Below are 26892 nucleotides of genomic sequence, written 5' to 3' on the forward strand. Positions count from 1 at the left end.
GCAGATATCAAGCCGATCAGAAAATCGCAAAAAAATCATTTGAAATGTGATTTTCTGACACTGTACGCAGACAAATACCCCCAAAATGGGTCTTAAATGCAGTTAAATCTTATCAAAATAGATGTATGGTGTGTTTATTATTAATGTTCTGAATCACAAATCTGACAAGCTTTCATTTAAACCATTACAACTGAAATTTCCATTAGAAATAAAAAAGTTAGCATGGGTGTACTGAAAATTCGACATTTTTTGAAAACGACCCATATAACGACGAGTAACGGTATTAGTCAAACAAAGTTGAGTGTTTGAAACCTGCTGAGAAGATAAAGATAGTTTCGGTTCCGTAGAAGTTGTATAAACAGGGTTCGTGCTAAGGATTTGCGTTCTACATCTCTCACTATTGCAGTGAGTGTTTGCTGTTAAACCATGATACCTTAGTGCTACCATGTTCCAACAGTTTTATAAATGTATTTTAATAAAGTTTCATACGTCGAAAGTTTACAACAGTTTTAATAGTTTCCATACATTCGTTTTGATAGGTTTCAGCCTAGTTTGATACATTTAGGTTCAGCCCCGTTTTATTCAGGTTTCAGCCTGTTTCATACATTTCGGTTCAGCCCCGTTTTATACATTTAGGTTTCAGCCCGTTTAATACATTTAGGTTCAGCCCCGTTTTATACATTGAGGTTTCAGACTAGTTCCAAATATTTAGGTTTCAGACCAGTTTCAAACATATAGGTTTCAGACAATAGTTCCAAACCGTCTGACCCGTTTCAAACAATTAGGTTTCAGACAAGTTCTAAACATTTAGATTTCAGACAATAGTTCCAAACCGTCTGACCCGTTTCAAACATTTACAAACATTTAGATTTCAGACAATAGTTCCAAACCGTCTGACCCGTTCCGAACATTTAGGTTTCAGACCAGTTTCATACATTTAGGTTTCAGACTATAGTTTCAAACAGTTGGTTTAAACAGTATCGGACTGAAAGGGTTTTAAGCAGTTTTAATTCAACAGGTTCGGGTTAGGTTGATAGGTGTTGAAATTCGTTTTATGTCGTATAGTATTTGTTTCATATTTGATAGTGATAGTGTTAACTTTTTATTGACTTTAGAACTTTGGAATTGCTTTTCAAATCCCAGGAAACTGGTACGAACCCGAGGATAAAAATATCTAAACGTCCCCGTCCGGTTACTCGTTACAGTTTTCTCAATTAGATTGATTAAAATTTGTTATGTCGGAGCTTTTTTAGCCGACTATACGGTAAAGGTTTTTCTGATGGCCGAACGATTGCATATAATTTCTTGCTTCCACTTCATTTGAACTTTGGTGGATAGTTGTCTCGTTGTCGATCATACCACATATCCTTATTTTTAAATGATTTGAATATCCAATATGTTAGACGATCGATAAAATCCATAATAGGAATTGACAAACTTAAGGAAAGGACAACAACAATCACTTACTAGTATACCATACTAAGCCGAGAACATGCGACAAGTTAAAACAACTATGAAGAAAAACATGGTCTAGATATAGCTAGACGTTTTAAGTGTGCATGAAGTAGCCTGGCATCCTAGTAAAACCTCATTTGCCCCTAAGTAAAGCCAGTCGTTTTATAATCCACATGACCTTTTTCAGCACTAAAGATCACTAAAGGGGAATGATTAACTACTTATATATATGGTATCTAAACAGTGAATATATCGATCATATTGTAAATTTACTGTTCATTCACGGTGTATATCTGTAAGGATTGAGTTATTAATTGTTGATGTATTTTTACTGAAAATTTACAACACATTCGATACTATAATTATACTTCCCGCCATGTACCAAGAAATTATGATACAGTGCAGTGTTCTAACAGACAATAAAATAATACATGTTTTATGGGGTGTTTTTTTTTTTTTTTTTTGGGGGGGGGGGGGTTTGTATTCCGCCTAGCGCTGCTTTCAATCAGTAAAAAAGGATAATACGCTTTTGAGAAATCTCACTTTGAATTAATAGACAATATTTTGAAAAATAAACTTTAAAAAAGCATCCATAGTCCAAATATTATCGGATGACTACTAATTTGTATACTTTTTAGAAGATTTGGCTAAATGTTTCGCTACAACAGTAAGCTATGTGAGACAAACTTGAATGGTTACCTCGACTTAAGATTTAAATACCCGTGATATGACTTTCTGAGGACCGTTTCGTTGCGACTTAGCACGTTAATATCCGACTCAGGGGTATATGCCTAGTGTAAATCAAAATTCAAATACTAGTAATCATATTGATAAGAAATTGACAGGTTCTCTTCTAAAATAAATTCCTGTTGTAGTTCACATTATACATTGAACAACTACCCATCATTATAATTATTAGTATGTCGATAAATGGAACATACGCCTCGGGAAGAAATGTAAAATGTAATGCATTAACTAAGATGTCTTTACATTGTAACGTGTAAACAGGGTAAACGTGTCTAATGAGTCCGTTACCAGTTTGATACTGGATCCAGAATGTTCTAATTACAAAATATAAATCAAATAATCGTTATTCATAAATTAACGTCAATGAACAAAAATGTGTACAACTGCTCATTCCGTTCTCTAATAAAATATTTACAATTTAATATTTTACTTCAAATATATACAACTGGTACCAATTAGTACTTTTACAAATGTGTCCTGGGTCAGGAACAAACTTGTCCTCCTGGTACAATGGTGTACCCTACATTTTGGTCACACAAACTCACACAATGGTGTACCTTACAAGTTGGTCACACAGACTCACACAATGGTGTACCCTACAAGTTGGTCACACAGACCCACACTTGTCTTTGTTCTCTTGTTACAAAAATGCACCTTACAAGTTTGTCACACATATTCATACTTGTCCTTATTATGTTGGTATCCTTCAAGCTACAACTGGTCTTAATAGTACATTGTGGTAGCCTACAATTGAACACTCTTGTCTTGCACGGTAAACTTCATACTTGACAAACTATAAGTTGTACAAGTCTAAAGAACAGGATTCAACCTTATCCTTTGTTGCATTACAATCATGAATGCAATTCAATATTAGGGAATATTAACAGGCACCAACCTGTTCTTTATTACACTTAGTAATAGAAACTATATAAGAGGTAACGATCTCAAATATCCTTTGTCTAATTATCACGTACCGTATGTATCATGGCCATCGTCTTCGTAACATCTAACGAATGACAAAGAGCTAGGAACCGCTCCTGCTCATATACCCCAATGGTAGCTGTACCATTCTTAAATGAGGGGTAGTCTACCAAATTGTCTCATTACTCGTATTACAACTTCCTTTGGAACACCCCTTCACATTTTACCTAACACAAGATTTACCCGCGATACATCTTATTCTTTACTATGTTTTATTAAAGTATATACAACGTACAAATTAAGGCTTCTGCCAACTGTAACTAATGTGAACGATCTAAATTAAGATATCAAATTATCACAACATCATACAGTTTATCTTAATATGACTGCCAAATTGCTGGCTACTTTCTTTTGATCTGTTCTGTTCTAACCAATATATGAAAAAAACATATACCACAAAAAGCAACACGTTGCCATATTTTTTCAAGATCGTAAATTAATTTCTTATATTTACGAAGATGATTTTTAACATTTTTAAAAGGTTTTTTTATAGAACCTATATTATAGATATTGCGAATATTTTAAAAGCAAAAAATGTTCACCAAAGTAAGACATACAAATAAGTGATAAAATAACAAATTGCCAAATGACACCTCATATACTAAAGTACTTAAGTAATTGGCCTTAAGAAATGGTTTTCCATTAATCTTTCTGTTTATTTTTTTGTAAAAACTAATACATGAAGAAACAAGTGGGATGTGTAAACACCTGTTAATCAGGTTTCAACTGCAAGTCATTCATGTGTATATCTTTTTGCATTAAAACACAATATAAAACTTTTAAAAACATGATAGCCGAATGATGGCATATGAATGTTTTATATAGGCATATTTAACACGCTCTTGGATATAGCTCAAACTGTATTAATGCATCTTTGTAATATACATTTCTTTATGGAATAAACAAAAAAATGTGACGCATAGGAGTTAGGGTTCTCCATTTTGTCTTCAATTCTAATTAATTTAACTTAACTATATTCTAGAAAGCTTAATACAGTTGTCTTTTTTTTTTCCTTTTTGTACCTGTCCTTTGTTAGTGTTTGGTTTTTTTTTTTTAATTTGGTTTATTTATATACATATAGTTTAGTGTGATGTACATTTTCGCTGAACTGATACACAATTTTATATGGGGGCAGTTGAGGACCACCTCCGGGTGCGGGATTTTCTCGCTTCGTTTAAGACCCATTGGTGACCTTCGGCTGATGTTTTCTCTTTGGTCGGGTTGTTGTCTCTTTGACATATTCTCCATTTCCAATCTCAATTCTATTTCAAAAAAGTCTGTTCAAAATTTCATTTAAATTGAACAAACTTTGATATTTATCTGCAAACGAAAACTACTATAAACTTTTAAGATTGATTGATATATTTTTATGATACTAATTTTAAAGACCAGATTACTGTGAATTTTGCAGGTTTAGTGCAATTTTCAATCCCGACAGACTTCAAAAACATTTTAAACAAGGATTTACTCGGGCTTAAAAATACTTGTATGCTCATCCTAGGACTTTTACCATTCACAAACGTAAGCCAATGCTAAAGTTGGTTGTTATCTTTTTATGCAGGATTTATAGATTCAAGATCACGTCCCGACCAGAAGGGTTCGACGTCTCGTTCTAGACAGTTAAAAAAACAACTAAAACAACAAGCTTTTATGGGTCTGTATTTGGCTAGTGTGCAGGCAAATATTATGTCCCGATCGATCACACTATTCAGTTGCAGTCGTAATCCCCAGGCTCAAAACTATACAAAACTTGCATATTTGATAAACTGTTGATAATTATGTTCTTGGCTGAATATGATGAAATATTATGGACGTTAAGGAAACAAAACTCAACCAATTATCATCATATTGATCAATGATATTTAGAAATTCCCTTTGCTTTTATTAAATTTTCCGGTATTTAAAGAATTATAGGTGGAACAATATGAAAACTGTTTTTCTAAATAAGAAAGAAGAAAACTAGTTAAAAAAAAAATAGGAGCGTTTAATTTGTTTTGATTTAGTTAAAATCAATTAAGTTTAATGCAATTATTTTTTTTCTCAATATTATGCCCTTGGATCTGCTTCAATAAAAAAAAGAACCAGCCGATACTACTTAAAGGTCATCCCAAAACAATAAAACAAAAACAGATCACACCAATGAAAACGACAAAAAAACAAACAATTTATAATACCCTACAAAACAACTAATTACCGAACAACGCAAACCCCACCAAAAAATGGGTGACTAAAGGTGCTTTGGAAGGGTTTACGGAAGTTAAAATAGTCAATGTGTCATAATGTACATATATAGTTAGTCTCGGTGATTTTCTAGTGGTCAAAGTCATACAAAACATGTCAGTCTAGTTTTTAACATCTGATAGGACTTGTAAACCAATAAACAACTCAAATCACAAAAGACGTTTAATTTAATGTGAAATCATGAGTAGTCAAACTAAGAAGTTTCAAATATAAATTCATCTTTTTTTCGCCAAAGATTGATTTAAAACATTTCTGTGCTTTCAAATATAATTAAAAGGTTGATCAGCCATATGTAGATTGTTAATTTTTTTAAGGAAGTCATCTTAGAAATTCGAATACAGGTAATGTATAATTATGTGGTCCTTTGTTTGCGTAAATAAGACATAAAACCAACAGCGCAAAACACCAAATGACAATTAGAAGGTTATTAATAAGTTCTAAGTCTGTTTAGAGTTTAGAAAAGTTTTTTAATCAAATAAACATACGATCCGGGTAAAATTATCGATGCTTTAGAGAATCTTATTCTAAAAGGTTACCAATTCAACATTATACTCTTTGGATATTGTTTATGATGTTATAAAAAAAAAGATGACCTTGTTACCAGTTAATTACAATCAAACTAAATATTTTTGTGTATATACATATGCAACATTCGTGGCTCTACAATATGTCGATAAATTGCCTTGCATTGCATAGGGTCATGTTTTACTCCGATTTTTAATGACGTTTTTACACTAAATCCATTTAATGCTGGATATGTACTGATTGATATTTTATGCTTAGATACATTATTTTTTATTGGTTGTTATTGGCTTTTGAACTAGCTGTCAGTAAATGCGAGTCTTCTCATATGTGTACGTATGTTAGTTAATGTCTGTCATGTTTTGTTTTTGGTAAATGGTATTTTTTGTTATAAATTATGCAGTTAGCTTTCTCAGTTGAGTTGTTTTATATTTTACAGTTGGGTCCTCTCATAGCATAAAATACGGTATAGGTTTTTCTCGCAGTTGAAGGTTGCATGATTGCATATAAATGCTACCATCGACTTCATTTGAACTTTGGTGCATATATAGTTGCCTCATATGCAATCATACCACATCTCTTTATATCTATATAAATTAAGAAATGGTTTAGTGATTACATAGCAACAATGACAGTATTTTTGTTCGTGGGTTTCAATTTCTGTTGCTTTTTTAAAGGAGGAGGTTGTATGGTACAAATGTTTTTCTGTAGGTTTGAGGGATCCCCGGAACTTAACTTCCATTTGAGTTTTGATTGATAGATGCTTCATTGGCGATTATACTATATTTCCTTTTTTATGATGTATATGTACTAATGTCAAAGAAAGAGAGAGAAACACAAACAACATGTCATTCAACACTACACTGAATACTTAATAATTAGTAAATAGTTATCAAAGGTACCAGGATTATAATTTAGTACGCCAGACGCGCGTTTCGTCTACATAAGACTCATCAGTGACGCTCATATCAAAATATTTATAAAGCCAAACAAGTACAAAGTTGAAAAGCATTGAGGATCCAAAATTCCAAAACGTTGTGCCAAATACGGCTAAGGTAATCTATGCCTGGGATAAAAAAAAAATCCTCAGTAACCGACATATTTGATTCCAATACAATTGTTAAAAAACATCTAAGTTCAAACGCTTTATTTATAATCGAATAGTAGAAGACAGACGGCTTAGCTGTATTCGACGCTTAATTTGCACATTTTGAAACCAAAATTTGTTAAAAATGGTATTTTTCATTCATACATTTACGAATTGAATGCTTCTTGTTGTAATTTATTGGGATGTAAAAGCGTTAACCGAAGTACATTTTGATTGAAGCGCGGGTCAACGCTTTTACAACCCTAGACGTATTTATACTTTGCGTTCACTTCAGAATGGTTTCAATATTGACAAAATAAGAATTTCAGGCTACAAGTGTGACTTTCTTGGATTTTTTTTTTAAGAAATTACATACCCCAAAAAATCGAAATCAAAATGTCGGCTTTCTTAGTTGCGGATTGGTAGAACGTGGAATCTAACCCTTCAAATTAATTGTCAACGTCCAATGAAAATTATCGTTACAAATGAACTGCATTATATAGAATGAAACATACATGTAATGTAATTATCTAAGGCCGTGTTCACACCAAACGCCATGTACAGTAAACATGTTTACAAATAATAAAATGTAATGTACACTGGTTTCACATTAATTTTGTTCACATCTATACATGCACCTTGTTTAATTACCTGTACATAAGATTTGTTCACACCTATAAACTATACCATATATGTCATTAAAATGTGCATCACGTAGAACCGAATGCAAATTTTTCGAACAACTTTTCTGGCAGTTAGGGAACGACCATTTGACTTTAAAAAATAGTAGGGGGATTTTTTCTTAAAAAATTTTCTGATTCCCAATTCGATAAAAAAAAAAAATTCTGGTCATACAGATAATAAAAACAAATATTCTGGTCATACAGATGATAACAAATTATATTCTGAATCCAGATTTTCCCCATATATTATACTGTGAAATATTAAAACAATTGTGTAATTGCTAGTATTAAAAAAGGTGAAGAAAACGTTCGCGCAAAAAAAAATTCAGACACAGAAAAAAAATACCCCCCCCCCCTTTCCTTCCCCCTTGAAAGTTAAGTAGTTGCTCCTTTATGAAAGCCATTTTGATGATTTGCAGTATTTTGAAGATAGTAAAGATGTCTCGATTACGTATTGGAAAACGTAGGCTGCAGGTGCTGCAGCAGCTTGCTTACAGATGAAGAAAAAGGATTTAGATGTTAAGGATCACTTCATTTCTATCTTTTCTGTTTGTTTCAAATGGTATTTCTTCTCCAAGGAGTATTTGGCAAAGGGAGGGGATAATGTTGGTTTTTTTATTTTTCTAAGTGTATTTTAATGGATCTGAGACACTAGACGAACAATAAAATTTATCTCACACTTTTTTTAGTAATGCATTTATGAGTGAACTGTTGATTGAGTAAAGACCAGTGACAAATATTTCTGTGTACGTCCAGTAGATTCGGAAACATCTTTTCAAAGAACTATGTGTTCGGCAATGCTGATGCTTTGAGTCTTGATAAGGGGTTAATAAAGCTACGTAAAAAAAAATTATAAAAAAATATATATCATATATATTTATTCAAAAATTGTTCTTTGCTTAAATATACTTGGTAAAATTCACCTTGTTTTGTATATACTTAACCTACACAAGGCCTACATTGACTGCGTGTAGACAAAATATGATTTAAACTACATGTAAACATTGAGGGTTATCAATGGGAACGTAAGTAATAGGTATCCCATGAGGACGCCGTGTGTAAGTGTAAGATCACCCCGATAGCCGGAGGCCAGAGGGTGATCTAACACTGACACACCAAGTCCGAGTGGGATAACTTTTTTTACATCCCATGTGTTTTAGATTAGTAAAAAAACATTTACAATTCAGAAAATCTAGTTAGAACGCCACACAATAATATATACCTTTATGACCCTCGAACACCATGCTGAAATATAAAACTATGTCAACTCGCCCACTGTCCAATCGGCCCACACGAAATCGCCACTTTCTTAAAAATCGCCAACTCTTGTTTACCAACTTGCCCCACTTATGAAAAAGGGTAAAATCTCATTGAACAATCAGTCTGACAACTTGCCTTATTTATGAAAAGGGTCAAAATCCCGCTGAATAAAGGTCCGCCAACTCTCCCCACTTATGAAAATATCTTGCTTTCTTTAAGTATGTTAAATTACTGAGAATTGGTATCCGGTCGTCCTGGTGTAGGGATATGTGTCGTGGGTTGATATACCAAAGGTCTTGAGTTCGAATACCAGCATGGACTGGATTTTTCTATATAAATTTTAAAAGTGTGTCTTTTTTAAATAAATCTAAGCTTTATTGTGGATTAGGCATTCCCGCCAAAATGTTTCAAAACAAAGGAAAGCATGCAAAACAAAGAAAATCAAGCTGGGGGGATCTGGTAGGGATGATCCGGCTCAGATCAACCCTGGTAGAACAAAAGAGCTGGGATGTAATTGTGTTTAGTTTACGTGTGAGTTACACTTACACAACACCGAGTTTAAGTCAATGTGAACATGGTCTAAGATTGAGTGTAAATAAGGCCCCAGTATATAACAATATAAATAATCAATACCCGAATTTATTTGAATGTTTTAAAAAAATATCGTTTTAATTCATTAATTGCATTAATCAAACATATTGTCTAGTAAATTGTTCTTTACACAAATTGTAAAATTCAACATCAGAATGACTGCTCTCCTATGTTTTAGTTGATTGTATAGGTCCTCCCTTGCTTTTACGATGAAAGTATCTTTTACCCCACCAACGAGGTTTATCTTTTTCTAATTGACGGTGGAAAGAAATCAATTCATCTTTCTTTTGTTCAAAATATTTTCCGCAAAATTGTCTACACTCTTCTTCTGGAAGTGATGATTTGAATTCAATCACTCCCACTTTGTCTTCTACTTGCTTTCGGATCATTTCATCTGTTATCTGAAAAAGTCAAATTTTGTTAAAGGAAACTTTACATTAAAATTAGTTAGCTTTGTATATTTGAGTTTGTCATTTATTTAGAAGATTCGTATATTTTCAACGGTGTTTTCAAAGTCATTATGATATTTGATATTTTTTGTATTTTTTTAATGTTGACACTGACGATGAAATGTTTATACCAAATCGGCGAATGTATTCCATGCCGTTGAGAATACTTGGATTCATATATATATTTAAAAGTTCTGGAGTTGATGCCTCGTGTCATTTTAAACAATTTTGAATTACAACTTTATTAAGCAAGTGTTTTTAAAAAAAACGTATCATTATTAACAAAAATGATATGATTGACGTGTTATTTTCGGTAAATTTACATGTAACAACGGATTTCTTGAAAAGCGGTGGTCCAATGATTTGACCACAAAACTTTGCAAAGGACCAGCGCAATATTGGTATTTTGCCATAGCAATAACTGAGAAGAGCAGCAGGACTTCTTCAGTTATCGTCGCTGAAGAAGATTTCGAGGAAACAAAATCAACATATTTGAAAATATTCAATTTTAGTTTTTTTACTTATAATACGCATGCTTTATTTCATAATCGATAAACATATACCTCCTCGACTACATCGAGAATCTTCTGTTGACGTCTATACAAGGAAGTCATATCCAGTGGTCTCAACATTATGGCCTTCATCTTTCCTACAATTTCTTTCTCCGTGTTGCAATAACGACACACAGTTAGGATAGCATCTTGAAATTCTGTTTTAAACTCTAGATACTTTACATATTCTAGTCTTGCAGAATCTGCCTTGTAAAATGATTCATTTCTGCACGTTTCAATTGTATCAACAGCTTGTTGAACATAAAATTGTAATTGGAGACTTGTCAACATAAGTTTCAGTAGCACATAGTCAAGCTGGTCAATTGTTAAGTTGCTATTGATAGGGCAACAACACAACTGTGGGAAGACTCCATGTCGATGTTCTTTTAGTTTTGTGCCTTTGCTATTTAGTATAATTTCCAAATGCTCAACAGATACAGGCAAGTCTTTCAATGTTTCTGGTATGTAATATTGGCAACGACAGCAAGATGTATAGACACAGTGATAAAAATGATGTCGGTTCTTTGCCAGAAAGTCTACAAATTTGACACCGTTTTTGGACAGTTCATATTTCAACAACATCACTAATGCTTCTTTACTGAGATCAATTACAGCTGTTGAGTGGCGATAAAAGTGTTCTCTTTCCTTCTGAATGGTTGGATTAAATCTTTCTGTTAATTGAATAAATATAATTTACTACATAAATTGACAGCTGTTTAAATTTATTGTTACAACAATAATTCTTTTTAGGGTGGAATATACAAAATGTTAATGAACAGTTATTTTAACCTCCAACATTATTATTTATGATGATTGAGGAATTGTTAAAAAATGTTCCTTTTAACAACAAAATATGCTTGTCATTCAAAACTCATAAAACCAATGCAAGCATGCACGGATTCAGTGGTTAGTCTTTCTCTATATAGTTCTTTTATGTACGAGCCACCCTATCGAAACGATACTACAGGAACAAGTATTTAGAAACCTACAAAATTAAACCATTATCTGAAAGAACATGATTTACATAGTCAATGAGCTGACGGGGCTTGGTTTAGTATAGGGATTACGGTTTCAACCTTTGTCAAAAATTTTAAAAAAGACACAATAATAAAAGAATAATTGACATATTGACTTTCAAATGCAAATGCAGGGTAAGTGGGACCCCATGTATGCCGCGACTTCAAATATGAGTAGCAATATTCCTCTCTCAAAATTCATTCGCAATTATCTTAGATAGACAAAAATAATATGCTTAATATTTGTGTTATATTGTACATACCATCTGAAATTTCTATATCTTTTTTCTTTGTGTACTTTAGGAATCGTTTATATTCTTGTTGAACCAATATTTTGTCATAGAGGTTTGTGTTGGCTTTTTCTCTTTCCAATAATGCATTCGCATAGAATTCCTCATATTTCAGACATTTGGAACAGGTCTCCTCTACTGCTCTTTTCTTGTCCATAGCACATTTATCTATATATAAATAAAAATAACTAGAAAGGTCAGTTAAGTAAACAAAGTCTTGAAAAACATTATTATTTTCTTTTTAATTGGCTTTGAGTTAGTGTTCAATAACTGAGCATACTTTTAGTTGAGATCGTTGCTTTGTGTATATATTGAGGTTTGTGTTTTGTTTCATGTCAATTAGACAAGTCTTAACCAGTTAGCTTTTCTTACAAACAAGCATAATTCGTATGTCTGTCGCATCAATTTGTAAGAATTTGTTTTGGATGTCTTTCGATCATGGATAACATTTCAATCTATAAGTACGGCATACAATTGTATCAACAGATTCGATCAAATTGTACTACATGTAGATGAAATGCGTGCATTTACTATTTTGGTGAATTTGGATTTTTATTCAAAATTGTTGTAATGCCCTAAAATAAGTATGATTGGGGTTTTTTTGCTTATTGTCTTTGACCTATTGTTTATGATGGCCCGCGTGGTATTTTATTACTTTTTCTATTAAATTCTATTTAGATATTGTTGAATTATGTGTGCTCTTTAGTTCAATATTTATACTGCTATTGATCGAGATTAAAAGAGGGAATTTGTCAGAATGCTGCTTCAGATGTTGGTTTATATGCTTTGTACCTTGATACATTGTACAGATGTTGAGTCATTTGGGGTTTTTAATGGCAGATTTTGCATAGCGTCTATATCTATTTATTGTCGATGACCGAGCATTGACAACTTTCGGTTGCTATGAATTGTTGTGCTGCTATCACATTGTCGTACATGTAAAATTACGTTGTATTCATGTGTCAATATACCATAAAACAAATTGTGAATGAAGGTGTATAATGTTGGCATTTGTAAGTTTTATGTGTGACGAAGACAAATACGGGAATCGTATTAGCGCCACACATTATTTTAAATTTATTTAAGCTATCTTTGCGTTATAACGTAAACCTATAACGCAAACATCTTGATTTCAATTATTCATTAAGTTTTGTATCTCTGTCCGTCTGTCATTAATTTCGGTTATGATTTACTAGTAAATAAGGAAAGAACATAAATACAAGGCCAAATCTTTATAATAAATATGCAAAGGAATAAGTGAATACTTAAAGTGCAATTGTACATAAATTAAGAATGATTTTTGCATCAGAAAAGTATATAAATTAACAAGAAAATAGATTTAGTATAGGCATATTTTTATTGAAATTGTGAAACTCCCAAGTCAAATAGACAAAATGATTTTTCTGCTTCAAAATGGATTATTAATATAGAAATGTTTTTTTCAAATCTCAGAATATGTTAAGGATAAAAAGTCATTGAGTTTTCATTTCAATATATAGTGAAGTATTTTAAGATGTTTGAATAGAAATTTGAATGGAGAATACATAATTTTATTAATAAAACATCTTCATTCTATACATGTATTGCCAAAGGGTAGCTTGTTTGAATCTAATCAACTTCACAAAGTTCTCAAACGAGAGCTTACTTTGGAAGTTTTTTTTATATTTGGCTATACAGCTGTTTTAGCAGGGTTGATTTTTTATTTTCTTCGATATTACTTCATTTTATTCAATGTTATTTGTAATATATATACATGTATTATCATGTATATATTTTTTGGGGCACAGTATAGGTTGCTATTAGGTGCTAGCTAAGGATCCGTGTTGAAGACCCATATTAAATTATTTGATTTTAGAAATTATGACTTGGATGGAGAGTTGTCTCATTGCCATTCATACCACATCTTCTTATATCTATTATTCTACTCGTTATTTGTCAAAAATAAATTCTAAATAATCAAGTTTTTCTTTGCAATAATAACACAGAAGTATAAATTTTAATGTATGCAGCCTCCTCCATTTATAACTGCTTATCCTCTTAATCTTAAATAAGAAATAAGATCAAAACAAATGTTTGCGTTATAGGTTTGCGTAATAACACAGACATAGGAAGAAATAATAAAAAAAAGTTGTGTGGCGCCAATACGCTTCCGTAGACAAATACAAAAATGTCTCGACTCCTTAGAACATATAAGAATGCACAAATCAGACAAACACGCTTTGTTGTGAACTTATTGTTGTTATCTTGATATCTTAATTTTTTACGAACAATGGCATTGATATAGATTATTACTGACAGTTGACAATTGCATGTATCATTCAAAAATAATCCCAGTACCAAAGCCGTTGTCCCCAATGTGAATGCAGTCTGTGTTCAACAAATCACCAACGGTTCTTTTGTCAAGAGTACGTTTAACTTATACTGTTGTCATAAACTAATTATTCAGATATATACAGCTTTCAAAGGTTATTCGTCATACCTTTTTCTACAATTACTCGAAAAGTTCCCTCAAACAACAAGCCTTCAGATTCTCTTAGTTCCATTTCAGCATCTAAAGAAAATAACGTAAAATTCTATAGATGAATGAATTTTGAATACAGACCAACATAAGTAAATACTGATCACGATTATTCTACATTTGTCTCTTATTAACACAAGCGTTATGTAATAAAACTGAATTTTGCTTCCATAGATTAATAATTTGAAAAGTTCTAGATATTGTTGTAACTGTTATATAGTAGCGAACTTAGTTATGGTCAGAATTACGTTAGAATAAGGTACAAAAGGTAAACAAGTCACTGTACTTTGTTCATTGATATAAATAATAAGATAGTAATACAGGGCAAGTAAATGAGATAGCAAAACTTATCTTGATTCAAAAAACAAATTAGCTGTCTTCGATTATATATATTATCAAGGTTTAATTAACCTGTAGTTGTGTTTTGATTTATAATGTATTTTATGATAGTGGTATGGTCGACATAAATTGTGCATCTCTTTTTATTTATACTACATTGAAATACGCTGTTCCTTACAGTTTCATTATCATAATTACATTTGTACGCATGTTGTTTTCATTTTTAAAAATGCTTTCCCCTCATAGTTTTATTTTAAGAATCGTTTGTGTGTATTTTCAATATTAGTTTAGCTTACTAAACGTTAGGGTCAAATGCAGTTTTGTGTATGGAAACATAAAGTTAAATGTAAAACAAAGTCCAGTTTCGGGTAGTTTAATTTGTTCGATAATTCCTAAGAATATTCTTAAAGATTTTATGTTGACATGTATATAGAACTATTTTTGCTGTTTGTATGGTTAGGTTTGCTCTTTTTTCTGTTGCCACTGATGTGTGTTACACACTGGTGTTGTCCTCTTGTATTTCTTTTTGTAATTGCTTTGGCGTTGTCAGTTGTCTTTGGCTTTGAATTTTCCCTTGGTTTTTGGTATTTTCTGCCTTTCTTTTACTATATAAACCGTATTCTTTAGAGTTAAAATTAGAATTTTAAATCATTACAAAATAATCGTATTTACAACCATAAAGCACTGATACATTGAGTCATCAGGAAAGTGTGCTTCAATGCTTTATTTGATCTTGATTCCCATTTGTTATATATAATCTCTAAATTACAGCGTTATATAATTGAGTATTATGTAAGGTTCACCTTCTTCATCAAAAGTTGTCAAAGGAAACGGCGCAAGTAACTCATTGGCCAATGAATCAATGGCGTTCATGTATAAAACATCTACCAAAGTCACTACAGCTTCGTGTCCTGCTTTCAATATTTCAATGAGAAGTGCTGCTGTTGCTTGTTCCCTGTTGTCTTTAAATTGCTCTTCCAATCTATCAAAGGTATGGATATCAAATACTTTTCTTTCAACAAATGTCTCCCTCATGTCATCGATATCTAAATCCTTTACAAGTTTTTCAAATTTGTGAATGATATTTTTCCGCAAATTGGTATAATCTGAAAAAATAAAACATCTGATACAAAAACTGATCCTTTTAATTTAATTTCATGTCTCTACAGTAACTTTTGGTATTTATTATTAAATTTTGGACCAAAACAACCTAACTGACATTAAAATACAGCATCACTCAAAATTCAAGTAATTACATTTAGTATTTTCAAAGTACATTTCGTAATTGTATCATTACACGGTGATTGTGAATTTGAAACAACGAAGAAAGACGAAACTAAATTGCAGATGTTTCTATATCAAAACGAAAATTGATACCTGCAGAACACACTTTCTGATACGTTTGAAGTCTGTTAAGAACGTATGTCATTTCTTTTTCCTGCAGAATATTACAAAATGCCTCTTGAAGCCCTTCTTCCTCAACAACATCAAGAAATATCTCCGACTGCTTTGTGATTTCAGTTGCTTTATAAATTCCAGCCTTTTCAAATTTCGCAATAGTCTCTGTGTTAGTTCTGTAAAAAGCTTGCATTAATGCAATAACATTTATCTGGTCGATCAAAAAGGATCTGTTAACAGATAACAGGTTTGATGATGGATGTTTCTCATTTTCAGTCAAACATTTAGATTCATCTATAAATGTACAATAAAAAAGAATAAACGGTACATAGATCTAACCAAAAACGTATTGTTACAAGCTTAATATCGAAGTAAAAAAAATAAAGCTAGATATTGAGTGTGAGTCAACTTACTTTTATTTGATATCGATTTTGATATTTCCTTAACATAATTATTTATCAAATCTTTAATTATCCAACAAAGTATAGTTATGCTTTTGGTACTTTAATCATTAAAAACGAATTGGTTTCATTAAAGTATAACTTATAATTTGTATAAGCAATGATGAGAGTTCTCTTTGTATAACTAGTAAATTTTACTACATACTCATACCTTGGAGTGATGATCCTTCGTAAGGTTGTATTGTTACTTCCAACTTGTAATCTCCTTTAGACAATGCTGTTTTTATTGCCTTATCATTGAACAATTTGTCCAACAATTCAACGAAACTGCCATCGATAAGACTTCGCTGAAGTCTTTTTGCAAGATCCTTTTCTAGCGATTTCAAAAATATGATAACAGATCCTTTGTCTGCTCCTGTTGGATAACTGCGAAGAACTTTCATCAAGTCCGGCGTTATGTTTTCAACATTTTGTACCACTTTATCATTGAAAGTAGACTGGTCTTGTTGACTGTCATTGGTAAGGTTCAGTTTTACCATAAGATCAGCAGATGCTGTGAACAGATATATATCGAAGGTTACATAATATTTTTTGGTAAATAAAAAACAATATATAAATTTGGTGAGTTAGAAATGATTTTCTGAGTTAACCTACAACAGGACCGTTTATAACCAAATATTTGAAGATCAAGGATTAAAGAAATAAAAATTAAATTATTCTAATTGTGTCTCCTGTGTATTATCATTAGATCAACTGTCAAAAACAGTAAAATAATTTGCCTTAATTAAAACAATAATTTTACCTCCAAAGACCAAATTACCGTTAAATGTGTTACATAAGAAATAGCAGTATTGCAGTTTATAATTTGCTGCCGTTTTTGTGGATTTGACGGTCGTAAATGCAGTCTTAAACATGTTAAAGGCGATGCGTGGCCGAAGCATAAAAACACTCATATGTTACCGTAAAAAAATAATGTTGAAAGATTTAAATAATTTCTAAAATATCCTTCGCCTTAATAGAACCCTTTTGAAATATCTTCTAATCACGATTTCATTTATTATTTATAATTTGATTCTGATCTATGTTCCCCTCCTGCACATTGTTTATGTCTAGCATTTAAAGACATAAAAACATTGACATGATTCAGTTCCGGAAATAAACAGATGTTATCAAGTTAAGAATGCACTCCTTGTCATACACACACCATTCGTGATTAAAGTATCGCAAGGGGGAAGCAAGACGTAGGTAAGACATATCAGAAAAGCCAACGTTCAGAAAACTAATCAAAGATTCCAGGCTTATATATATATGTACGCCAGACATAAGTTTCGTCTACATCAGTGACGTTCGAATATAACAATTCCAAATTTAATGAAAAATTGATGAGTAGTCAATGCGAAACTCTGTACTGTAGTTATTCTGTTTAGTTTTACTTGAAAAAAGTGTAACGATATATTTTAGATTCATTCAAGATAGAGGCAAAAGATATAAATGGACATCCAAACATTCGTTTTAGTTGGGGTTTTTTTCTGTGAACTAGCTATCAGTTACTGCGAATACTCTCAGATCTGTACTTATTGCCTTTGATGTGGGGATGTATAAGTACACTGCCACGTCCACTCTGGCTTTTTGTTATTTATTTTTGTGCATTGTACATGTGTATCTATCTGATGAGTTTTTCCTTTTCAACTGATTTTTATAGTTTGTTCGTATATTATACTGTTTCATCACTGTCCCAGGTTAGGGGAGGGTGGGCGACCGCTGTTAGGCTGTTAGTTTTCTTGTTTGAATTATTTTACATTTGTTATTTCGGGGTCATTTATTAGCCGACTATGAGGTTTAGGCTTTGCAAAATGTTGAAGACCGTACGGTGACCTATGATTGTTGACTTTGTTTCATTTGGGCTCTTTGGGGGGAGTTGTCTCATTGGCAATCAAACCACATCTAATTATTTGTATATCATAAGTTGAAAACATACTGACAACGCCATGGCAAAAAAACGAAACCGACGAAAAGACAAAAAACGATATAAAAGAACAGTAACAAAAACACGGAGCGACACGAACCCCACTTAACATCCTATGTGCTCAGGAAGGGTATGCAGATCTTGCTCCATATGTGGCACCCGTCGTGCTGCGCATGCCAGTACAGACCCGGTGATTAAGTTCCGAAGGTTACATTCGATGAAAAATGGACAGTATTTGGTGACAATAATTGGAACAAAGCAGTTGTCATCTGTGAAACAGATACCGTATAGCGGGTTATTTTCGCGGGTGTAAAAATTCGCGATTTTTATTGAAGAAGGTATTCAAAATATTTTAGCGGATTCAAAATTTTTATCAATACCTTTGCATGAGCACTTTTAAATTAGTGGCATTTATTTTGGCGATTTTGTTCTATCCGCGAAAATAAGCGAAAATTTACATCCCACGAAAATGTCCCGCTATACGGTATTCCATAAAAGTCAACCAACACGTGATGGCGTCTGTAAAATTTATGAATTGGATGATTTCAACTTCACCATTTGGAACTCTTTGTTGAATAGCTTCCTTGTGAATAGCAATCCTCTATCAAGGAAATGATGATACAAAGTTCCAGATCTGATACAACGTATCAATTGCATAATCCATATGCAGGTGCTGCTGGAATGTTGCTACATAGAAATTAAAAGTTCACAATTGCTATGCTGAAGTCATTGCTTTTATCGTGAAGTTTTGTTTTCAATCGACCATTATTGTCAATTGCTAGATGTAAAACAAGATGTGAGGCAGACTTTACTATATCTGTTGTATCCTTTTTCCCTCCAGTTCGATGGGATAGATGCGTTCAACATAGTCATTAAATTTTGATTTCTTTAGTTATAGTAAATCATCTGTATAGTGTGACACAAAGTTTAATAATAATGCTAGCTTCTTTTTACTCTTCCATAGAAGCTCATGTATAAAGTCAAATTGGAACAAATCAAAGTATTGGCGAACTGAAAGTGGGTGCATGGCAACTTATAAAACCCTTCTAACTACCCATTGTTAAGATGTTTACTAAATATTAAGACATTATGTTTAGAAGTACTTCAGTGTTACGAAAATGGAAATACTCATTCAAGCTTTGTCTAATGTCAAAGTATCTGCAAACAGAAAGTAGATGTCTGGCCAATCAAAACAGTGCTCTCACAGTACCACTCATGACTGTCAAGCTACTGACCAAATATCAAGTTATTCTAATTTGTATGATATAAGAAAAACATTACAAGAGGAAGGAAAACGAAAAAATATATCGTAATTTGAGAAGACTGTCGTACAAAATGAGAGGTTTAGCGCTATAAAACCAGGTTTAATCCACCATTTTCTTCATTTGAAAATGTCTGTCCCAAGTCAGGAATATGACAGTTGTTGTCCATTCGTTTTCGATGTGTTTTGTCATTTGATTTTGCCTTGTGATTATGGACTTTCATATTTGATTTTCAGTTCAGTATTTTTGTGATTTTACTTTTTATAAATGCTGTTACTCACCTTCTATTGTTTGATTAAAGCTGCACTGTACCATTTCTATTGAGCTTCTTACACTTGATAAGTCTGTAATTTGAAAGGTATTTAATTGCAACCGACAAAAATATATCACTATATCAAATAGAAAGACAAACACAAAAGACAAAATGAAGTTATCGTGCGATTGTCATGTATACATGTACATAACCGGTCATATTTTCATTTCGAAATTTGCAATACAATTTGCGTAGTTTAGTCTGTAATACCTGTAATACCTCAGTTTAAAATAGTTATTAAAGGTAACAGGACTATAATTTAGTACGCCAGACGCGCGTTTCGTCTACATAAGACTCATCAGTGACGTTCATATCAAAATATTCATAAAGCTAAACAAGTACAAAGTTGAAGAGTATTGAGGACCCAAACTTCCAAAACGTTGAGCCAAATACAGCTAAGGTAATCTATGCCTGGGATAAGAAAATCCTTAGTTTTTCAAAAAAAATTAAAATTTTTGTAAACAGGAAATTTATAAAATTGACCACATAATTGATATTTATGTCAACAAAACTAGTCAATGTATGAAATATTTGATTATACAATCTTATCAATCATGTTGCTTGGTAAGTTAGAATAACATATAATGCTAACTATAACTTTACCTGGTGGTTTGCTTTTTCCAAGTAACATATCCACCAGAGACTTAATATTACTTTGCTTTATTTTTTGTTTCTCGTTGAATTGTTGTAGACTATGTGCCAAACAATCTAATGAACGCGTATTAGATTTGTCGAAAATCATCTGTATAAACGTATCAGACACTGTGTGTTTTCTAAGATCGTTGGATACTTTTTCATGTTCATCAATTGTTATAATTGAGTGAACGAGAAAATCATCCTTGATGTCGATTGCAACCTTTCCCTTTACAGTTCGTGTTAACGTTCGGTTGAATCCAACGTTTGATGAGACAACATATTCTGTAAAAAAAAATCATTTAAATCCTAATTGCCAGAAATTAGGGTTCATGTACCAAGTAAGGAATATGACAGTTGTTATCCATTCGTTTGATGTGTTTGTGCTTTTGATTTTTCCATTTGATTAGGAACTTTCCGTTTTGAATTTTCCTCGGAGTTCAGTATTTTCTCGTTTTTAATTTTTTTTTCTTTTCTGATAATGTTTGTTATATATATATAACTTCAAATAAGATAGAATTATGAGTTTGGAGTATTTTATGAATGTCGGACAAACGAAATTTAAAATATGTCGTCACCTTCGTTTATTAGGTTGATACCATTGCCGATGGACTGCCATGCTCCTATTAATAATCGGCTTAGAAGTCAAATTCAGAACATATTTTCAAAAATTCACGTTTATTAATTAACAATCATGACAATGCTTTACCACTTGCCTAATGCCTAATGTTAATATATTTTTTCCAAATAAGCAGATAATAAAACAGATTAAAAACGGGCTCCCTGAAAATAGAATAATAAAAGGCAGCATATTGTGGGACTAAATGATCAAAAGTTTGTCTAACATACAACAGTCAAAACGTACCAGGAATGTTGATATCTTCATAAGGCACTGTATTGGTGTCATCAATGCTGGCATCCCATTCAATATTAGCACCAGAATTTACATCCTGTACAGCTGCTTTCAATATGTCAAATTGTTTCTTTGTGAAAATGATTCGGTAACACGATGTTAAGACTTTGTCTAGTGCTAGGGACCTATCCATCCAATTAAGATCCTCAAAGTTTTCTCGTTTAAGTAACTTTCTTTTAAAAAGTTGTTCTAGCAAGGCAACAGGATATACATATTTCTTCACATTTTTCCAATTTCTGATGATTTTTTGTCTGCATGAACGGCATTCTTCTTTCCATTGAATAATATCTAAAACACGGGCATGATCATGACAACAAATTTAACATGTAAACAGTAACTAACGATACATATGGTACCAGAAACATGGGACTGCTGATCGGTTATTTTTGCATATATTACAATCACCTTACACGTTCAGTACGTGGCACACTGAGAGATGAGAAAAGTCCGTTTGGTCATATATTTTTTATGCTAGTTCCACTACATGTTATGCTTATTGAAAGAACTTAAATTCAATTTTGATGTTTTTGAAATAAAAAAGTAAGTAGATGCAAAAATTCCAAAACAAATTACCAGACTCATAATTTGGTACGCCAGACGCACGTATAGTCTATAGAAGTCACGTAATATCCGTAATTATTATAGTCGATTCACAACAGTTGGACGGCCACATCTAATATGAAGAAGTATGAAACAAGAAAACGAGTTATGTCCAGACCATGTTAAACTTACTTATGTTACCAAGTAATAGTCTATTTTGCAATTAAGCTTGTTTAATCACTTTTGATTGATTTTTGTATATTACATTAGAAGTGGTTCAAAGAGAGAAACTGAATAGAACTATATCTATCTTAACAAATTACTTTGACTACAAACAGAAATTTACTTAATAAGTCTGTATATCTTTTTCCTGTTAAACAAGAGCGTACAAATAACATGCACAGCAAAATATTTCCTGTGCCAGAAGCCCATTTGGATAAAAAGAAAAAGAAAAAACACAAAAATACTGAACTCCGAGGAAAATTTTAAAAAAAGTCCCAAATCAAATGGCAAAATCAAAAGTTCAAACACATCAAACGAATGAATAACAACTGTCATATTCCTGACTTGGTACAGGCATTTTCTTATGTAGAAAATGGTGGATTGAACCTGGTTTTATAGCTACCTAAACCTCTCACTTGTATGACAGTCGCATCAAATTCCATTATATTCTCAACGATGCGTGAACAAAACAAACAGACACAATAGGTAAAAATGACAAAAATAGGGGTATAGCAGTCAACATTGTGTTATTATCTTAATCACTATAAAAACAACAAATGTAACGAAGAAGCACAAAAAGGCAAACATCAAATTAACATCCTCATATTGCTTATATTATACGATTTTATTTATCTATGTAAAATCCACCCATAAAGGATGGAAGGTTTTTAAGTACTGGTGTAAAATTGCGCGTTTGAAATTCGCACAGGTAGACATAAAATAATTGAGGACCATTCGGTAAGCTATTTAAGCAAATATGAAATGATAGAAATGATACCAATTTGATATGAAAATTGTGCTTAAATATATTTTGATCTTAGCGTCACTGGTGAGTTGTATGTAAACGAAACACTAACCTGGCGTATTAGATTATAAGCCTGGTATCTTTGATAACTAATGATTTTGTATTAGAAAATCGCAATATTTGTAAGAGCGAATCGCTCCTCCTTTATAAATATTTATTGACAACCTCGATTTATGATTTCAAGCATAGAAATACTTAAAGAGATATATTTTTTGCTTATCTAGCAAAAAGTTTAAAAGAAAGCTTTTCTCATCACTTGATGTCCGTCGTCGGTCGTCGTTGTCCATTTACTTTTACTAAAGTCTTCCCCTCTAGGCAAAAGTATGATATGCTTAAAATGTTCATTATGGCCTGATCTATATGTCTTGAAATTTTCTGACACATCAGACTACCTGTTGTTTGGTCGCTGCCACTGAATTGGTAATTCTAAAAAAGTTTACAGTTTTGGGATATTATTTTGAATATTGAAATAGATAGAGATGAACTGTAAACATCACACAAATGTTTAGCAAAATAATATCTACAAATAAGTCAAATGATCAAAAGTGTCAGTTGATCCCATCAGGAGTTGAAAGTCTTTTTTTCACAATGTTTGTATAAATTTTTGTAATCTTTTACAAAGTCTTTTCCTCATACTCTACTGTGCCAAATAGAATTAAACTAATCCACAATTTTTAGTAGGATATCTTAATTGCAAAATGTATCCGATGACCAAGCCATCCAACCAACATGACCGCCATAGCTAAAAATATACCATAGGGATTTACTAGATAAGTCTATGGGAAATTGAAAACAATTTCAAATAGCCACAACTTGAAAACTAATGTAAATACTGATAAGAGGTTTTCAGGAAATACAAAGGGATGACCTGCTTTAAATTTAACTACAGAGCCGACTACTGAATTTGACCTACATCATTATAAAGATATATGATAATATTTTCTATGATTTTCACCTTATTTTGCATGATTTTCAAAACCGAAGTAGATACAGGTGAGCGAAACAGGCTTTTCAGAGCCTGTTTATTTAACTTGTGCCTTCTATTCTTAGATTGTTTAATTTCGTCAATGGTATAAGAAGATGCGGTATGAGTCGGGGATTTATACAGCTGACTAAACGGTATGGGTAGCAGTTCATTATTTAACGTCACATGTTGGCATATAGTTGCTTACACTCACTTCATTTTGACTGTAATAGAGAATTGTCTTATTGTCAATCATATTAAATCTCGTTACTTTTAAACTATGTATGATCAGGTTGTCAATCTCGGTAGGCATTGTTATTGGCAAATATAATTTTTTTAAAGACGCTGCTATGCAAACACACACTCAAACATGTCACAATCGGGAATAGGTGACTCCCATGGATAAAACTACAATAAGAAATGTTAAGGTTTTTTATCCTGTTGATAAACTCATTGTCAAATTGCCTGATTATGCAAATTATGCAGGAAACAAAGTTTCAATTAAGCAATAAATAGTTCGTTCAATTAAACTTATTCCTCTTCGCCTAGCTAGGTTACCTCTCTTTTATTCACCCGTACACACAAAAACAACCACACAAAACTAGCATATTTTCTCTACACAACCGCATACATATTATTTATATTTCTTAACTTTTAAATGTTAAAAGTTTACAAAATATACTACCTTTTCTATGATCTGTATTTGTCTCTTCACCTCTTATTTGGTTGGAGGTAGATGTTGATTGTCTGTCATAACCAGGCCATGAACACTGATTACCAGCTCCATTTGTTCTTGAAGAACTGCTATCTATGCATTGGTTCCTTTCCTGAATAATTGTACTTTCTAATGTCCTTTTACGAATCTTTCCATGACCTGTTCATAAATGTTTACCTATTTGTTAAGATTTTACTGCATTCTCACAACTTGTTTTCAATTTATACGTTATGAATGTGAACTTCAAATAATTTTCCTAATACATAAATAAAAACAGTTTATAGTTAGTGCCAGCAAAACCTGGAGTTTCGTCTGATTTATCCATATTTAATTTGACATCTAAAATAATTGAACGAGTTTTTATTGAACTTATTAAAGAATTTGAAAAATATGAATTGTAAATTGACAAACCTAAGGTGTCATCATGAGGTTCCTCCTCTTCCCTGGTATCAGACATTGTCTATAATGGAAATTGCATTTAATTTTTTAACTTAGGATACGGTATGTTGCACTTATGGCTATGTTATTCAAATAAAATTACAAAAATACTGAACTCAGAGAAATTTAAACTGAAAGTCCTTAGCATATAATAGAATCATAATCATTCTTTATTCCTTTTATCTGATATAAAATTGAACAGCAGCATGATAATTTGACTTTGAAATAAGAGGTTTACTCAAGAATAACTAATTGCCATACCACTTTCCGTTGTATTACAGAGGAGAAGGACGTGGTGTATGTTGATGAACAAATATTTACAGAATAGCACAAACACACACAAAAAATATAAAGGAGTCTATTTTCATATTCAACTCTAAGCATATAATTTTTGGTATACCAACAAGCGTATAAAGTCTCACTGAAAATAATTAGAATATTAAAAAGAGGCTTCCAACATTTGAACTCCAGTGAGTCCTCTCAAAGCAATAAATCAGAACAAAATAAATTGTTACCTTTTTTGAATTTTTAACTTTTTACACAATATGATTAGGTTATTTAAATCGGAAAGATGTTATTCAAAGATTCATCTGTTATATGATAGACGATACGTTTACCTTCATCTGTCACATTAGTGTAAATAATTATGACAATCTAGAATTAATCATCACAGAAAATATTAGTAGAAACTTTTTCTTTCCTACCAAATAAGAATCAATAGCAATTTATTAAAACGCAAGTAGGACTAATTATGCTAATACTATGGTTTTCACTGTGTGTGATTCTCCAAACCTTTTTTTAAATCTTTATATTAACATGTACATTGTATTAAACTTCCTGGATAAAAATCAACCAAATATGAAAGTACTTTAATAAAAAAATACACGAGTAAAACAACGGCGTTATTCAATGTTGAACTAAAATGCACGACTTCAGCTGAACTGGAAATTCTTCATTGTGACGTTTGTCAGTATTCTTTGAAGACACAATTAACAGGAGGTTACAGACCGTGCATACTGTTTTGTACTATTACAATTGCATGTATAATAAATTGAATCAAATTTTGCAGCAAACAGTAAATTCATTACCTTGAATGGTTTGTTACTTGTATATCTTATCTTCAACTACATCCCATTGAGAAGGGAAATGAACACATGTGACGCAACTTTTCATTTGTAGCTGATATTGTTTTTCAGATTAGAAATAAAACGAAACGAATCTTATTCAATCGTCTTTTTCAATTCAAAATATTTGCTTTTCTTGTTCTTCAGACAATTATAATAATAATAACGAAGGTAACACATTTACTAATTACATGTTAATCTTCCATGAGGCCTTCAAAAACTATTAATATGAATAGAAAATTAGTTGGCGTGATAATTGAAAAAAAATTATATAAGGCATGTGCGTTCGTTTTTTATCAGTTTCAAGATGAAAAAATAACTGTCGCTGACACTAAGATGTACAGATTGGCTATACATAGCAAAGCAAATAACAGGAAGTCACAAAAATTGTTTATTATGGAGCTATTACTTTAAATAATGTAGTTGCATCGCTGCTAAGCAAGTTGTGATGGTGCTCTCAAAGTAAAG

General features: G+C 32.0%; 1 protein-coding gene across 1 annotated transcript; it reads right to left on the bottom strand.

The window, feature by feature from the left end:
• Positions 1–8579: 8579 nt before the first annotated feature.
• On the bottom strand, positions 8580–26510 carry LOC139484722 (uncharacterized). The gene is made up of 13 exons (XM_071268614.1): positions 26389–26510; positions 25274–25322; positions 24833–25021; positions 21569–21904; positions 20674–20988; positions 20039–20101; positions 16741–17082; positions 16108–16422; positions 15534–15836; positions 14353–14424; positions 11847–12041; positions 10580–11238; positions 8580–9968 (listed from the first exon to the last, which is right to left on the bottom strand). The coding sequence occupies exons 2-13, from the start codon at positions 25317–25319 to the stop codon at positions 9735–9737; spliced, it is 3069 nt and encodes a 1022-aa protein (XP_071124715.1). The 5' UTR covers positions 25320–25322; positions 26389–26510; the 3' UTR covers positions 8580–9734.
• Positions 26511–26892: the final 382 nt, after the last annotated feature.

The sequence above is a fragment of the Mytilus edulis genome, chromosome 8, assembly GCF_963676685.1.
Source record: "Mytilus edulis chromosome 8, xbMytEdul2.2, whole genome shotgun sequence".
Classification (NCBI taxonomy): Eukaryota; Metazoa; Mollusca; class Bivalvia; order Mytilida; family Mytilidae; genus Mytilus; species Mytilus edulis.